The sequence below is a fragment of the Psilocybe cubensis genome, chromosome 13, assembly GCF_017499595.1.
Source record: "Psilocybe cubensis strain MGC-MH-2018 chromosome 13, whole genome shotgun sequence".
In the NCBI taxonomy this organism is placed as follows: domain Eukaryota; kingdom Fungi; phylum Basidiomycota; class Agaricomycetes; order Agaricales; family Agrocybaceae; genus Psilocybe; species Psilocybe cubensis.
In genome coordinates this window covers 2,201,600-2,218,275 of record NC_063011.1, presented here as the reverse complement: position 1 = coordinate 2,218,275, position 16,676 = coordinate 2,201,600, and the positions used below count along the sequence as shown (strand labels likewise).

At 49.7% G+C, this 16,676-nt stretch overlaps 4 protein-coding genes across 4 annotated transcripts; 2 read left to right on the top strand and 2 right to left on the bottom strand.

The window, feature by feature from the left end:
- Window positions 1–666: 666 nt before the first annotated feature.
- JR316_0013380 (uncharacterized protein) lies at window positions 667–2,044 on the top strand (the record flags this gene model as incomplete). Its single annotated transcript, XM_047898989.1, has 4 exons — window positions 667–1,208; window positions 1,263–1,335; window positions 1,401–1,439; window positions 1,496–2,044. 4 exons carry the CDS (start codon window positions 667–669, stop codon window positions 2,042–2,044), a joined length of 1,203 nt encoding a protein of 400 aa, XP_047742537.1.
- Window positions 2,045–2,425: 381 nt separating this feature from the next.
- JR316_0013379 (uncharacterized protein) lies at window positions 2,426–4,574 on the top strand (the record flags this gene model as incomplete). Its single annotated transcript, XM_047898988.1, has 9 exons — window positions 2,426–2,473; window positions 2,525–2,668; window positions 2,727–3,199; window positions 3,284–3,361; window positions 3,676–3,805; window positions 3,862–3,966; window positions 4,018–4,167; window positions 4,229–4,321; window positions 4,374–4,574. The coding sequence occupies 9 exons, from the start codon at window positions 2,426–2,428 to the stop codon at window positions 4,572–4,574; spliced, it is 1,422 nt and encodes a 473-aa protein (XP_047742536.1).
- A 2,527-nt stretch (window positions 4,575–7,101) lies between these two features.
- JR316_0013378 (uncharacterized protein) lies at window positions 7,102–11,774 on the bottom strand (the record flags this gene model as incomplete). The annotated part of the gene is made up of 2 exons (XM_047898987.1): window positions 7,102–11,673; window positions 11,700–11,774. 2 exons carry the CDS (start codon window positions 11,772–11,774, stop codon window positions 7,102–7,104), a joined length of 4,647 nt encoding a protein of 1,548 aa, XP_047742535.1.
- Window positions 11,775–13,322: 1,548 nt separating this feature from the next.
- On the bottom strand, window positions 13,323–13,537 carry JR316_0013377 (uncharacterized protein; the record flags this gene model as incomplete). Its single annotated transcript, XM_047898986.1, has 2 exons — window positions 13,323–13,433; window positions 13,469–13,537. The coding sequence occupies 2 exons, from the start codon at window positions 13,535–13,537 to the stop codon at window positions 13,323–13,325; spliced, it is 180 nt and encodes a 59-aa protein (XP_047742534.1).
- Window positions 13,538–16,676: the final 3,139 nt, after the last annotated feature.

Sequence of the window (16,676 nt, the reverse complement as noted above, 5' to 3'; positions counted from 1 at the left end):
CATTCTGTTGGGCACTAGCCCACTCATGGAGCCGGTCAGATTTTGAATATATTGGTTCAATAGTTGACCTCCAGACATTGGCGGGTGGGGGTGCCCTTTGACCAACACTGCAAACATGTTATTCATTGATACCCAAAACATCTCACCTAAGATCTGTGCTTTATAGAACTTCTTTAACACTTTTACTGCACCATACTAGTCTTCTAACAATCTCTTTCTATCCAATTTTTTTCAAGTTAATAGCCTTGTCACATCCCACGTGAACGTGACGCATGGCGTTATGCCCAATTCCCTAATGCGGAAGTAGTAATTCATGACGTGTTGGTTCGGATTTAGTTCCGCTTCTTGAAAGTTCGTTTTTTACTGTCAATCCCTTGCCATTTCTCTTATTCGCGCGTCGCGCGTCCACTCATTCCTCCTTCAGAAATTCAAGAAAGCACGTTGAACGCGAACACGGACTGTCATCTCGACCATATCCAAGGGCCATCAGCACAGAAGCGAGTCAGAACCTTGGCTGAACTTTTTCCCAGCGCCTGTAAGTAATGCTATTCTCGTTTTTTCCTCACGCTATCTACTTTTTTTTAAAGTTGTAGGACACTTAGGGGTATTGTGCTATAATTTGTGCTCTACATTCTACATACAGGCGGAACCATTACCGCCGCAGACATGGAGAGGCTGCCAGAACTCGAGCAGACTCAAAAGACTACACATTCGGCTGTAACGAAGATGAGCCAACGAGGCAACCCGCCTCAAAGCGAATCCTCCGAGTCAGAGGATTCGAGCAGCGAGAGTTCGGACTCAGATGATTCAAGTAGCGATAGCTCAGACTCAGAAGATTCAAGCAGCGAAAGCTCGGAATCTGAATCGGACGACCCCCAGCCGTCTACCTCTACGACGACGAAGCCCGAGCGGCCGAATCGCAATACAGGGAGCAGTAACATACCTGTTAAAGCTTTGGACGGGATGAAAGAAAAATCGGAGAGTAAGAAAACGGACGAAAAAGAAACAGAGGGAGAAGGAACAGCTAGGAATCAAGAGGATGGAGCAGCGGCGATCAAAAAAGCGACAGGGCGAAAGAGCAAGGATGTATCGGTAGGAAAAGCTACCATAGTCGAGAAGGAAGTGGTAGTGGTAGAGACAGAGGTGGTGGAGAAGAATCAAAGAGAGGATAACGACGGCCAACAACATGCTTCAGGCAACCACTCTTCGTAAGTCCATATCCTCCTATTTTCTATATGACTAAAGCTAACGAACACTCCTAGAGATAAGTCTTCCCGAGGCCGCAAACGGGCTATGTCACTTTCGCCGTCAGAATCCGATTCAAACGAAAACACGGTAATGGTTTTGATTATAATGTATTTTATTTTTCAATATGCTAATTACAAGCCTTATTGCTTCAGAGACGTCGCAAAAAAACTCGTCAAGAGAAGCGGGCTCCAGTGAGCATATATAGGATATAATATCCAACGGGCTTTCGGCTAATGTTTATGTCTAGTCAAACAAAGGAGAGCTCGAAGCAAAGAAGAAGATGTTGGCCGAGGGCCTCCGCAAGGCTTTAGAGAAAGAGCGTTTGATGGAGCTAAACATACACTCGCAACCCGCTTCAACTTCTCCACTTCCTCAACTTCCTCAGCCTCAACCGTTGCAATCTCAATCTCCCGAAGCTTCTGTGACAATAAAGATAGAAGAAACCGAATCGCCATCGGGTGCCTTGGTTCGGAGGAGAGAAGTATCCCTCTCTGAGTTCTATTCACAATGCTTCGACAATGTGCGGACTTTCTTTCGCAGACGTAATTATGGTCACCCCGATGTTATGGCCAGACTCGAGAAATCCGGCTTCACTGAGTATGAACTTCGCTCTATGAAAGGTCTCGACCAGCGTACCCTCGTTACACGATTCAGCCTTTTGCTCTCGGATGGATGTTTTAAATCGGCTCAGCTCGAGAGTCTGTCTTTTGCTGTATTTGCTGCCTCCCCGACCGATTGGGATGTACTGCACCCTGTTATGGAATTGGTCATACCTACTACACCACCACCACCATAGCCATGTTTGTATACCCTTTACCCTTCACTCATTTATCTTTCATCTACCAGATACTATTAATGCCGCTATCTAAGTACATACCTTCAAACCTCTTACTACGTAGCTTAAAGTTTTATATTTGTATGATATGGTACAATATTTACACTACTTAGCTCCCCCTGTCTAAATTTCCGAATTTGAAGTGGTCCGAACTTAGAGATCACTCACACGCTCAGCCAGAAGACCGGACTTCTTCGACCCTTTTTTCAACTTTTACTGTCACCTCATTCACCTCAACTTTCAAACACGTACGTGTAACACAGTTCACCTCTGTCCATGAACATGTTGTTGAGAATTCTTTTTGTTGCAGTTTCTTCCCTGAGTCGGTGTTACGTCCAGGCCATGACAAGATCCAAAACCAAGAAGGCTGCGCGTGAATCCACAAAGCTTGTGAGAGTGTGGATACCTCTTACTGTCATACATTACTGACCTGACTGGTAGGCGCAAAAACAAAAGGCATCGAATACTCAGGACCAACATGAACAAGACGCATCCAAATTGACCCAGCAGGAGATTCAAAGGGTCAAAAAAAGAGAGAAACAACGAGCTTGTAGAGCGCGTCGCGCTGCAAGAAAGTTAGCAAAGGTCAGTCGCAGCTCGAACCTTTGTTTCTACCCTTGCCAACATTCTATGTAACATTTAGAGACAGGAAGAAGCTCGAGCTCAGGTGATAGAACAAATTCAACTCTCAGGACTGCAGTATAAATTAACCGGTTCAAAGCAGGAGCTGGCGATCGTTCCAGAAGATGAGCAATCCAGAAATCCAGAACAGTCTCTAGAGTCGTACTCGAATGTCTCTACGAGGTCGGATCAGCGAATGGCAAGTCCCAATGCAAATTGCAACGGGACATCTAGTGCAAGACAATCGATGAGAGAGAAGGATCAGGCTCACGCATCAACTTCAGAAGTACAGAATTCGCTCTCTCAGGAACATAGCTCTGTACTCGGACACATTGGACACGGAGAAGATGCCTTTTTCTCTGGTGATGACCCAATGGCAGGCACACTAGAGCAGGAGGCTTTTCATCAGTTTGACAAAGTTCGCGTATTTCTTCGCAAAAGAAACTACGCTAATCCCTTGGTTTTTTACCTTCTCTACGCGACTGGTTTTTCCAAGTATGATCTTTTGTCGATGAGGGGCCTCCAACACAAGGTCGTTACAGCTCGATTAGAGTTTACACTCTCTAATAATATATGCAGATTAGCTCAATTCGAGAGCCTTGCTTTTGCTATTATCACAGCTTCACCGGCTGATTGGGCTATGTTGGAAGATGGACGGTGAGTGGCCAGAGGAGCACAACGAGCTGTCCATCCTTTAACGTATCGTCTCCCTTGTCCGGCTGTCTGTTTACACCTCGAACGCCCATCAGTTTAACGAGGGCTATTTCGGGGTGGTGCAGACACGTCTACTCGCAAAAAGTCGTTCACTGGATATATTGTTACCTGATTGTCCGCCGATTTCCCGTTTTTACATTCTATTCTATGTTTTTGTCTTTTTGACTAATTCTGTATACTTTCCTCTCAACAATTTTCTAATGATATATACCCTCAACCCTCAACTATTACGTAGCCTAATTCTTTTATATTTGTAGGATATGGTGCCACATTTACAATACACGCTCCAACTTAATTATCCGGAAGTCAAAACCGGGCTTTCGACTCTTTCTTTACTTGGCTCTTACTGCCATCAACTTACTGCCTCGCACCTCAAGATTCAAAGCTGTACGCTCGCCTCTGTCCATGATTATGTTCTTGAGAGTTCTTCATGTGTATTGCAGTTCTTTTCCTTCTCCTGGGTCGGTGTTACGGTCATTGCAGTCCCGTGCAGTAAGGCAATGGCAAAATCCAAATCGAAGAAAGCTGATCGTGAATCCAAGAAGCCAGTAAGATTAAGGAAACTTCTTTCTGTCCTACCCTACTAACCTGGCTGGCAGGCAGAAAAGCAAAAGCCCTCGAACACTCAGAAAAAGCATCAAACAGACAAACCCAAATTAACAAAGAAGGAAAAAAAGGAGAAACGGGCCAAAAGGGGTGAGCGGAGGCGAGCTTATAACGCTCGTCGTGCAGCGAGAAGGCTGGAGAAGGTCAGCTGTATATCTCGCACTCTTGTTTCTACACTTACCGATCCTCTGTGTGACAATTTAGAGAAAACAGGATGAAGAGGAAGCGCGAGTGGAGGCGATAGCACAGGAGGAAGAGCGTGTGCGGGCGATAGCACTAGAGGAAGCGCGAAAGCAGGTGATTGAACCAAGTCTTTGATTTATTGCAGCGTAAATTAACCCGTTCACAGCATCTTGAATCACTCGACCATGCGGAGGAAGAGTCTGTAAGCGAGTATGGTGGATATATGGGGCCAAGACCGGATTATTCAGACGACTTTGAGGAGGAGGAGGAAGAGTCGAACGGGGACTCGGAAAATGAGTCTATGACTTCGGATGGAGAATTGTCCGACTTTTCAGGATGGCTACAAGCCGCTTACGGTTTCCACTAGGGATGTGGTGCGCCAGTAGTACCATCCAGGATCGCCTTGCTCGTTTGACCTCAGGCTTAGAACTTTTCGATTCGAAAACCTTGTTTTTTGCTGTCCTTCAGCTTCACCGCTTGATTGGGCTATGTGGAAGATGGAGGAAAAAAGTACCTCGAACTGTGCGTTCTTCCAACTCATCGTCACCTTTCCCGGTTGTCTGCTCAGACCTCAGACGCCCATTTATCTACATTCGAATTGGTCTTCATTATTCTGTTATTTTCGCTGATACGACATACCCATATATTTCCCAGAAATAATTACGTCAGTCAATTGAAGTACACACCCTGCGTTGGGGTTTCTAAGACCAAGTTTGCCTTGAGCGCTTAATCAAAAACTGTGAGAACAAGTGTCTACATCCTGAAAATGACCATGGTAAACGCTGCAAAGCCATTCAGGCAGCAATGATGGATGTCAAGCCTGTGACTAAACATCAGGCTACATTACTCATCGTCGACCAGGGCGCACGACCCTGAGCATTTGATGACTTTGCAGTGTACTCCCATCACAATGTCGGCGTCGCCCGCCGCGTCTGGCAACCGAGACAGCCCCAACACTCAAGGCTTTCCTAAACGGAATGAATGAACGAAACTCACTTTCTCCCCATCCTTTAGGTTGCGGCACAGACCCAAGACTCTCTTGAATGGGCATTCTCACCATTGACGACCGCGATCCCCTTCTTTCATACTCGCCCAGCAGCGCGTGGAGTCCAGGCGGTGTATCGAACGAGTATAACAGCACGACCACGTACGCAGCTTCCACAGGATCGACGATAAAGTTAACCTTTACCGGTAGGCAGGAATCATGGATTGTCTACTTCCATTATATCATTTTCGATGTTGACTTGGCCCGGCGTAGGTACAAACGTGGGTGTGTTCGGGACACTGAATCCTAATAGCGTCGACGGCCCTCCTTCCTCTTCATACAGCATTGACAATGGGACCCCAACTGTGTTTAACGGAGTACAATCCTGGGTGCCTCTATATCGCCAGCGATTCTTCGCCTCTGGGCCCTTGTCGCCCACCACACACACGCTCCTCATCACCTTGCTATCCAAAAATTCCACCTACTTCCTTGATTACATCTTGGTAACCCTTCCAGACCCAGGGGCTACCTCCTCATCTTCCACATCCTTTTCATCTTCTTCCACTTCATCATCTTCTTCTTCTTCCCCATCACGTTCTCCATCTCTACGGCCTACCACAACAAGCTCATCCACATCACCAAGCTCACATGGTTCTCAAACGTCCACCGACCTCCCTGTGGGTGCATCGAGTGCCTCACACGCAGGGACCATCGTCGGCGGAGTCCTAGGCGGCATCGCACTCATCCTCCTGGCACTCATCGCCATCCTATACATCCTCAAGCGCCGAAGGGAGAAAGAAATGGAACAAGATTTCGATCCTGGCACCCAAAGCCGTGAGTCCTCCCTTTTTGCTTTTACTCTGATAATGACACACGCTCATTTCATCCAGTGTGGACGAGATACACGCCGTCAAACGCCCAACTGACGCCATTCATCACATCGCGCTATCAGCGCATAGACGACGGCCAATTCGGGATGCTCGATAACCCGCGAATGACGCCTCAGCCTCCTCTCGTGGACCCCTTCCAAAGCCAAAACACGTCGTATCGCGGGGCCGGTCTGAATCACGTACCTCTAAACCCCTCCTCCTCCTCCTTGCCGCACTCCAAGTCCGCGTTCAGAAAACACGGCGCGTCGCCTTCGCAGCACAGTCTCGTCTCTCAGATCCCACCCACCGATACCTCGAGTTCCCATCATCATCCCGTCGCTTCGAGTTCCACTGGCAGGAACGCCACACCAAGCGCCCAGACGCGCTCTAATTATGCCGACGCGAACAGCCTTCCTCCGCCGCCACGCTACGACTATTAGCTTGACTTATTCACCTGCGCTCTATGTAGCCACAACCGTTTGTAGTTTAAGTACCAATTTTTGTCCCATACGCTACAGTGTTCAGGAATGAGATGCATAAAAAGCCTAGATGTCATTCATTACATTATAACACAAACACTCTACTCTAAAACAAGAGAAAAAAAAGATATTATATAAAAGCATAGACGGTGAGGGGGGAATCAGATAGTACGCAGGGTATGTACAAACGAAGGGTAACCTGTAAAGGGTTGAGAAAAAAGTACAAAAACAAATGAATGTAGCATGCACAACGGAGAATCTTGGGGATTCTCCAAGTTCTGTAAAAAAAAGGAATGGTGGTAAAGTTGAAAATAAAAGAAAATAAAAAAAGTAAGTCCACGTCAATAATACGAGATACGAGAGAGTAAGGAAGGAAGGAAAGAAAATAAAATAAAAAGAAAAAGGCTGTTTTCCAATTCGCGTTGTTCCTCGCGAGTGTCATTGTCAATGATATCATCAATTTGTTCCGTGGGTTCGTCAACATGAGAAAAAATGAAAAATGAAAAGAGAGAGAGAGAAACAAAAAAACATCAAGCAAGCTCCCACCACCGTAGAAGACATTCACACAGCAGGCACAACAGCAACCGTCACCACCGCGTCAGCTTTACAATCCTCCCTCGCACCTTTCACCTCCCTCACATTCACCTCCCTCGCATTCACCTCCCTCGCATCCGCATCTCTAACCAAACTCCTCCCCCTCCCCCCCTCACCCACACCCACACCCACACCTGCAGACCTCACAGCGCACAACTCAGCCCACGCATCCCCCGCCTCCTTCTCCCTCTCCTTCTCCCTCTCCTTGTCCCGCTCCTTTTCGGCTTCAGCAGCAGAGATGGCACACACGAACGCGGTCCACATACGCCTCATCGAGCTTCTGCGCTGTCTGGTGCCTATACCTTTCCCCGCGCTGGATCCGTGAGTCTGCGTTTGGGTTTGGGTTTGTGTTTGGGTTTGGGTACGCCCGCGAGCGCGACTTTGACCGCGATTTTGACTCTGAGTGCGACTCTGACTCTGACTGCGATTTTGACTGCGACTCCGCTCGCGCTCGCGCGCTGCACCTAACTCTGCACTTTTATCCACCACCAGCGCCTGCACAACAACCTGCCCTCCATGTCCTCCATACCCTTCCTCCATGACACTCTTCGTCTTTCTATCTTCCCGCCCCTCAGCATCAACATCAACATCAGCATCAGCGTGGACATGGACATGGACATGTGTATCAGCGCTCTCGTCAGTGTGGTGCTCGGGCTCAGAGACTAATGTACACCCCGAGTCTGAGGAGCTCGAGCTTGAGGTGGACGTGGACGTGGACGTGGACGTAGAGGTGGAGCACGAACAGCTAGGCGCGGACTCTTCTCGCGCAGCTGCCTCATCCACATCCTCATTCACATCGCCATCGACGTCCACATCGTGCTGGTGGTCGAGGACAGACTGAACTTCGACTTCGACCTCAGAATCCGCGCTGTCCATCGGAACGCTTTGAACTGGACCTAGAGCTGGCACTAGAGCTGGACCTGGCACTGGACCTGCAACTTGACCTGCAACTGAACCTGGACCTAGAGCTGCAACTGGACCTGGACCTGAAACTGGAGTTGGAACAGCATCCACAAGCGCCATCGCTTCCACGAGCGCCAGGACAGCCGCCGACGGCGCGGGCGCGTTCTCCTGCGTGGTGTCGGTCTCTTTCGCTTGCGCTTGTACCTCCTCATGCGCTTGAGCTGGCTCTTGGATTTGCGCTTGCACCTCCTCATGCGCCTGCTCAGGCTCAAGCTCTTTCACCTGGGAAGACGAAGACGATGAAGAGGTGGAGGTGGAAGAACTAGAAAATAAAGAAGACGAGGGCTGGGATGGGGGCGGGGCGGGTGTCGATGCCGAACAACCCACACCCACACTCGCACCTCTGATATCTTCCGCGTCAACAACGACAGGCGGTGTAGTCGTTTGCGTCTGCTCTTCCTGCTCTTCCTGCTGCTCTTCCTGCTGCTGTGATGGTGATGGTGATGGTGACGGTGGCGCTCGCAGACTCCCCTCCCCAACCCGAACCCGCGCGCCATCCACCACACCCGCCTCCGCCTTCGCCTCCACCACGCCCTTATCACAGACCCCGACACCCCGAGCGCCCTCCACGCCCACACCCTCCAAAGCACCCTCCACACCCACAACACCCTCCAAAGCACTCGCACTCGCACTCGCACTTACACCGGCACTGGCCCGCACATCCACAACACCCTCCACAGTACCCTCCACAGCGCCCACACCCCGAGCGCCCTCCACAGCGCCCACATACTCATTCCTCCCTTTACCAATCCCACCGCTAGCACTCCCCCACCTCCACGTCCTCACGCGCGAAAGCGCCAATATCGCAGATGCCGAGTTCCTTTTTTTGAGGTTTTTCAGTTTGTCGTGTGTTTGTGTTTGAGTTTGGGTTTGTGGTTGAGTTTGTGGTTGAGTTGGAGTTGGAGTTGGAGGTTGTGGTTGCGTTTGTGGTTGATTTTGTGGAGGGGTTTGAGGTTGAGGTTGAGTTGGAGGTTGTGTAGACGTTTTCGTGTTCGTTTTCCTGTCCGGTACAGCTTGGATTTGAGGTTGCGTAGGACCTTGGGTTTGCGTTTGTTGCGTTTGTTGGGTATGCGTGTGTGGTTGCGGTTGGGTTTGAGCTCGAGGTTGGATTTGAGTTTGAGGTCGGATCTGCTGCGAGGCTGGTAAAAGCGTCGATGCGGGCGTGGATGCAGGCTTCGATGCGGGTGTCGACACGGGTGTCGACGCGGGTATCGATGCAGGTATCGACGCGGATGTGTGTGCAGATAAAGATTCGGATGCGGGCGCTGGTGTAGATAGAGGACCTGGCGCCGGCGCAGGCGCAGCCACAAACGCAGGCACAAGCCCAACCCCCCCTCTCCCTCTCCCCCTCTCCGAAATCGTGCGCAGGCGCCTCGCGAACGCAGCGCGCGCGTCTGTTGGAGTTTCCTTCCCTATATCCGTATCTGTATCCGCTTGCGCTTGCGAAGACGATGATGGTGCCGTCTTAGGCCTCGCTGTCCCTATCACCCTACCCTTCGCGCTTCCCTTCGCGCTCGCGTTCATGGCAAAGGTGGAAACAGAAGGGGAAGACAAAGACAGAGACCCAACAAACGTAGGACTCGTAGGCGAGTCCGCAAAGCGCGCTGCTGGAGGTGGCGATGGGAGCGGTATCGGGAGTGGTATGTGTATCGGTGTCGTATTTGGTCCTGTACCCGTAGCCGTAATACCACCCGTAGCAGAGCCAGCTGTAGCTGTAGCTGTGGTCGTAGTGCCACCCGTAGCTATAGCAGACGCAGTCACAGTCGACGCGCCAGACCCAGCACCCGACGCAGACCCAGCACCCGACCCCGACGCACCGTCCGACCCCACCGCACCACCCGACCCCGACGCACAGCTCGACCCCGACGCACCGCGGAACGACCTCCACGACTTCAAGCCCAAGCCCAAGCCCAAGCCCAGTCCCAAATTCAGGCGTAGAGATTTGCGTTTACTTTCTTTCTTGAGTTGTTTTTCATCGTCTTTGCTCTCCTTGGGCTCTTTCGCGTCCTTCACCTCGTCCTTCGCCTCGTCCTTTACCTCATTCTTCCCTGACACCGACACCGACACTTGCACCGGCACCGTCGCGTTCACAGGCACAGGCGGAGGCGGAGGCACGACATGCAATTGCTGATACGAAGCTGAAGCTGAAGCTGAAGTAGAAGAAGGCAGACTCGTCGAGGACGACGCCGCGCTCGGACTAACACTAACACTAACACTCTGACTCTGACTCGCGCTCGTTCGCCAAATACTCGATTTTGATCTCGATCTCGTGCTCGTGCTGGAGCGGCTGCTGCTCGGCGACGCGGACGCGGACGCAGACGCAGACGCAGACGCAGATGCAGAAGCGGGGGTGGACACAGATGTTTCTGGGGGATGATTTACAGTGGTGGGGGCGGAGGACGACGACGAAGCAATAACAGCAGCCTTACCCATACGCGTACGCGCTGGCGGAGGCACGCTTAGCCATCCCTGCGACGAAGATGGGGATGGCGAAGAAGATGACGAAGAAGATGGGAATGTGGATAAAGATGAAGATGAAAATGTGGATGGCGAAGAAGACGAAGATGATGGGGATAAACACGAAGATGAAAGGGATGGAGACGGCGACGGCGATCCAACGGGGATTTGGGGCCGTTGTTGCTGTCCTTGTCCTTGTCCCTGTCCTTGTCCTTGTGCTTGTCCTTGTGGAAGGGGATGCAGTTTTTGTGGAAGGGTTTGCGGCTGAGGGCGTATAGTCTGGGCGCCCCTGATCACACCGTGTTCATCGGTCGAACCACGGTGCTGGTGCTGGTGCCTGTCCCTCGCGTTCGCACTCGCGCTCGCCGACAAGGACGATGACGAGGAGGAAGAGGAAGAGGAAGACGCAACCCCACTCTGCCGCTTCGACTTCACCCTCGCAAGCTCCCTGGCCGACACAGGCATCACCACGCCCGCACCCGCCAGCCCGAGGCGCGAGAACTTTGGCGTCGTCGCGTAGGGCGCGAAGGTATACCACGATTCTTCCTGTTGGCCTTGTCCCGGCCCCATCCCTACCCCTACCCTCGTTGTCGTCCCCGTCCCCGACCCCATCTTGCCTTTACCCTTATCAGCCGCCGAGAACCTCCCATCCTCCTCCACTCCACCCTGGATCTGACCCCCACTCTGACCCCCACTCTGACTCTGACCCTGGCTCTGGCTCAACGGCTGAAAACTCGTCCTGCGCTTCAAAATCGGCCTAGGCATCCGCACCTCAGGATCAAGCATCACACTCGACGCACGGGTGCCCGGTACAGAGAGCAAAGACGACGAGTACCGCACATGGAGGGTGCCAGGCGAGAAGCGGCCGTCGTCTTCGGAGGTGGAGGTTGAGAACGTCGAGAGCTCGCTGCGCGGGCGTGTCGGGCCGGGGGCCGTAGATGGTCGGCGGGTGTGTTTGTGTCGTGGGGTGGAGGTGGAGGTGGAGGTGGAGGTGGAGGTTGAGCAGGGAGATGTCGGGCGCGAGCTATGCACGGATACGGGGCGCGTTGTATTGTCGAGCGATACGAGCGAGGGGCCCGCGAGCGGCGAGGATCTCAGCGGGCGCGATCTATGTAGCTCCTAGAATACAGTATACCACAACACACCATTATCAGCAACGACGACAACAACGACGACGACGAGGAGAAGGAGTGGAGACATACGGCAGAGGATACGTTCATGGGGCAGCAAAGCGGCAACAAAAACGGGGGATCTATGGGCTTTATAATTTATTTTAGATTTAGTGACGATGATCTCATCCCTGCATCCTTTCAAATTCAATCATTCAAATTCAATAAATCTCATCGAGAATCGAGATTCGAGATTCGCTACGCTAGTCAGTAGTACTAGTCTCTGCCAAGCCCGTCCGCACCTCACTCTCCCTCTCCTCGTCCGCCCACCCACCGCGGGCGCTTAGCGCTTATCGATATCAACCTTCTCCCATCCTCTCAACACAGCCCTCTGCCTCTCCCTCCCTCCCTCACCCACCCACCCACCCACCACACACCCACCAGCAGCCAACCCGCCAGCAGCCAACCCGCCAAGTAAACCAAGCAGCCGTAATCCAATTACCACTTATACAGTAATCATGCATGCTAGTCTACATGTCATATCCCCCCGCCACTGCCACTGACATCAGACACGACACAGTCGTCCCCAAGCCAACTCGACCGTGACCTTCCCCGCATCCATACATCGACATCGACATCGACGTATGTCGTCCTTGACTTTTGCCTCTACGCTTGACTTATTCCGCTAATTATAGCCTTGCATTCAAATTCCACTTGTATATATGGTTAAACCTAACCGCTAGCTTGCCTAGTCTCGGCGTGTCGACCCCGCATTATTCGCGCGTTTCCCTTGTTGAATCATGTCGCGTTTGCAGGTCGTCGCGGGACGCGGGAACACTCCGCCGCGAAATATCAACCAATCCCTCCGCCGCGCCCGAGCGCGAGTACCCAAGCTACAATCTGCTACAACCCTTCATCCACCAGCGCACTTTGACCTTCAACCCACACCACGATGACAGACTCACGGAGCGCATTGCATACTGCATACTGCTTAGTGATAGTCTACGTACCACCCGCTCGGGTCCACGCACGCTCTCGATCCCTGATTCAATGATTCTGCTTCTTCCTCCAGGCTCGCCGACGAACCATCATTATGAGGTAAGGTAATCTCTCATAAACTCTATCGAAATTGAGCTTCGAGTATCCGACATTAACCACCGACCATCGACCACCGACCATCGACCATCGACCATCGACCACCGACCATCGACCATCGACCGGGCCCACACGATACACGACACACGACACACGACGAGCTACGATCCACGATCCACGAACACCATTGTACCGCAGGTCAACCAGTAATGTTGTAATGTCTCAACGTCTCCACAACACATTCGACTATCAATATCAATATCAATATTCAATATTCAAATGTAAACCTTCTTGAAGGCAATATTCAAGGATTCAATATTCAAGGGTAATATCCAAGCCTGGGTGATTAAATGTCCATGACAAACGGACTTGGACAATATTGCAAACGGAATGGGACAAACGGACTGGGACAAACGGACAACACAAGCCTGCCTGCGTTCCATGCACTACCTACCTACGTCTATGAGTGAGTGTGTGCTGCGATACGATCATACCGACTCTCGAACAAGCTCAAGCCTCGTGCGCTACACATGGCATCCTATCTCATATCTCATATCTCATATCTCAACCCCTCCGCTCTTCCACGTTCGAATCCACATCAGCGTCAGCGTCTGCGTCCGAGTTCGCGTCGGTAGATCCCAACCCAACCTCCTCGACAAGCTCCTGATCACGGTGCTACTAGTACTAATTCATTTATAAAAGTGGCTAACGAGGAATCTAACACCATCATCTTCATCATCATCATCGTCGTCGCTGTCCAGTCGTCCACTCCACTCCATTGACATTGATACTGCTATATTTACCGTTCTGATTCGTCCCAATTTCACGAGTTGAGTGTTGGCCGATGAGCGATGAGCGTTGACCCTTCGAGAGAGTTAATTGGATACGGATACGAGATAAGGATAAGGATACGAGGGATAGGGATAAGGGAGGGATATGGATAAAAGAGGATACGGAGGGATAAGGATAAAAGAGGATACGGAGGGATAAGGATAAAAGAGGATACAGAGGGATAAAGATACGGAGGGATAAAGATAAAGATAAGGATAGGAGCTTCAACTTCAACACTGACAACAATCAACGTATCAACTAACTATTAGTATCAAAGCAAGTCTCAGGATTTCCGAATATTATATGCATATCAGTCTATATCAGCCCATGCATACTTATCAGCCTGAGCGCGCCGTGCGTTACACTCATTATACAATTTCAAAAATCTCAGGATCAAGGATTGAATATTGAATATTGAATATTGAGGATCGAGGGATCCTCGAGGCTCGTTCCTCGTTCCTCGTTCAATGTTTCTTTTTTTTTTTCATCCTTTTGGTACTTTTGGAACTTTTGGAACTTTTGGAACTTTTTGAACTTGTTGAACTTTTGGTAACTTGGTTCCCAGATACTGATACACTACGATAATGATAGTGATAGTGATACAATATTGAATACGGGCTTTCAATATCAGTATGTACTCAACCCTTTCCGAAAAAAAGACCAGAAAAAAAAAAGAAAAAAGTCGAAGAAAAAAAAGAAAAAGATCGTAATAAAGGCCCAATCCAACGATCCAACGAACCGATGATCCAATGATCCAACGAACCAACGATCCATCACCCAGCGATCCTACTCAAACAATCCGCCGGCCGGCGCCCTACCCTACCCTGCCCTGCCCTGCCCTGATCTTCCAGCCTACTCCGAGTATAACGGTACAGACTACATACTACATAAGCGCCCACATGAACCCCAAGCAAGTCTCAAGGGCCAAGAAAACACCGCCTCAAGGCCTCATCGACATCATCACGGTTGACCGTCGAGTCGATCGATTCAACTCACTCTTGAAAGTTGAGTTTTATTCACCGTGACCGTCTTACCGTCTTACGATAATACCGGGAACAGGTAGCAGGTAACAGGTAGCAGGTAACGTCAATGTCAACGGCAGCGGCAATGTTATGACACGACTAAAGAGTCGACTGACTCGGACTTTTTCATATCCTCGAGGATAAACAAAATGAGGCTCGACACGGTACACCATCTCGAATTTCGAATTTGGCATTTCGGTAGAATTTGAATTTTGCATTGACAAGGCTTGGAACTCTCCCATCCGTCCATCCGATATCACGATATTAGAACATTCAGAACCCAACTTCCAAACTTCCAAACTTCCAAACTTCCAACAATTTCAGTGTTTCAGTGTTTCAGAAATCAAAAATTCGCACTAAACAAATCCAGACTTCACTGTCCAACGTACATACCTAATGTCACCTCACAGTTCGCCTTCGCGTTCAAGTTCGCTTTCACCGATCCCACACCTATTAGTATATCCCACACTTGTATGAGTTGTATGACAACGCCAACAACGACAACGACAGAGACAACGAACTACAGAGACATAGACAAAGCTAGAAGCCTCCGTATGTAACAAACTAAACCCTCTAACTTCAAACTTCTAAGTATCGACTATCATAAACGGCCCTATAGCTAGTCGGCATCTAAATGTTTTGAAGTTTTGATGTTTTGATTACTATCGCCGCACGACGCAGGGTCCACCTTCGTCTTCGTCTTCTTTCGCTTTCACTTTCGCCTTCTTTCGCCTTCGCCTTCACGAAGTCGCCAGCCTTCCAACTTTATCTTTATCTTCATCTTGACTCCCCCTTCGTCTTCGTCTTCGTCTTCATCTTCATCTTCCCATTCCGAATTTCGTCGAAGAGGTTAAGTTATAAGTACAACTTCCCTTTCAAAAAAATCAGCTTTACCGGATAATGTTCTCCAATCCTGAATCCTGTCCTGAATCCTGAATGCTTAACGCCCAGCCCTGATCCCACGCAAAACATACTTCAAGAGTAAAATTAGCACGACCTTGAAACTTAATAAACCAAAGTATAAGCTATGCATTATGCATGGTAATATGAAAGGGTCTCAGGGTTAGGTTCAGGTTCAGGATATACATCTATGATCTATAATCTATGTACATAAGAATCGAAAAGAGGGAAAGAAAGGTAAAAATGACATGTTCTAAGTTCAATTCAATTTCGAAGGCTAAAAGCCAGATCAGTCAGATCAGCGCTAGCGGTAGGAACGGTAAGGACGGTAAGGACGGCGAACTAACCTTCAAAAAACCTGAAATCATCAAAAACCTGGAAAAAAGGGACGCAGAGGCGTGCCGAGTGCCGCGCCGCGTGCAATGTGCGCCAGACCGCGCGCTCGCCGCTAGAGCAACGAGGCGTCCAACTCTGTCCTAAAACTCCTAGACTCCTATTACAGCTATTTTCATATCGATAGGCCCAACCTCAAAATATATTCATACAGTCGGCCTTGAATTTTTGCGTAACCGAGTTACATAAGGAATGCTCCGATGTTGAGTTTATGTCAAACTATGGTACGATCTGGCAGCAAAGCGTCGACATGCCTTTCAGTTTGAGAAGGGAATGGCTTTAGGCGTGCTGATAATGTGGTGGTATCGACATTTGTTCTCATAGCTCAACTTTTTGTAAATACTCATTGACGATTTTGCGAGTTTCCGTGATTTTGCCGTCTTCAAATTTTATGTTCCGCTTAATAAAATTCGTTGTCCGTGTATGTGTAAATTTAGGGAATAGGTCTATCGATATGAAAATAGCTATAAAATATAGGTCCAAGGCACTAGGCACTAGGCTAGGTACACTACTATGTATTACTATTAGTATTACCAAGTAGCGTCGTGGCGATAGGCACCATTATCATCATCAAAGATACCGTATCAATTGAATATAGTAGATCAGAGTCCTTCCGAGTCAGAGGTGCAGACCAATAAAACGACGATTGATCGTCATGCCACGCGCGCCGCGCGCAATATGGCACCAAGTACGTCAAGACTCAAGAGTCAAAAGTCAAGAGTCAAAACAAAGTACATATCGAATCATCGATATCGCAATTTGTCCGTAGCCT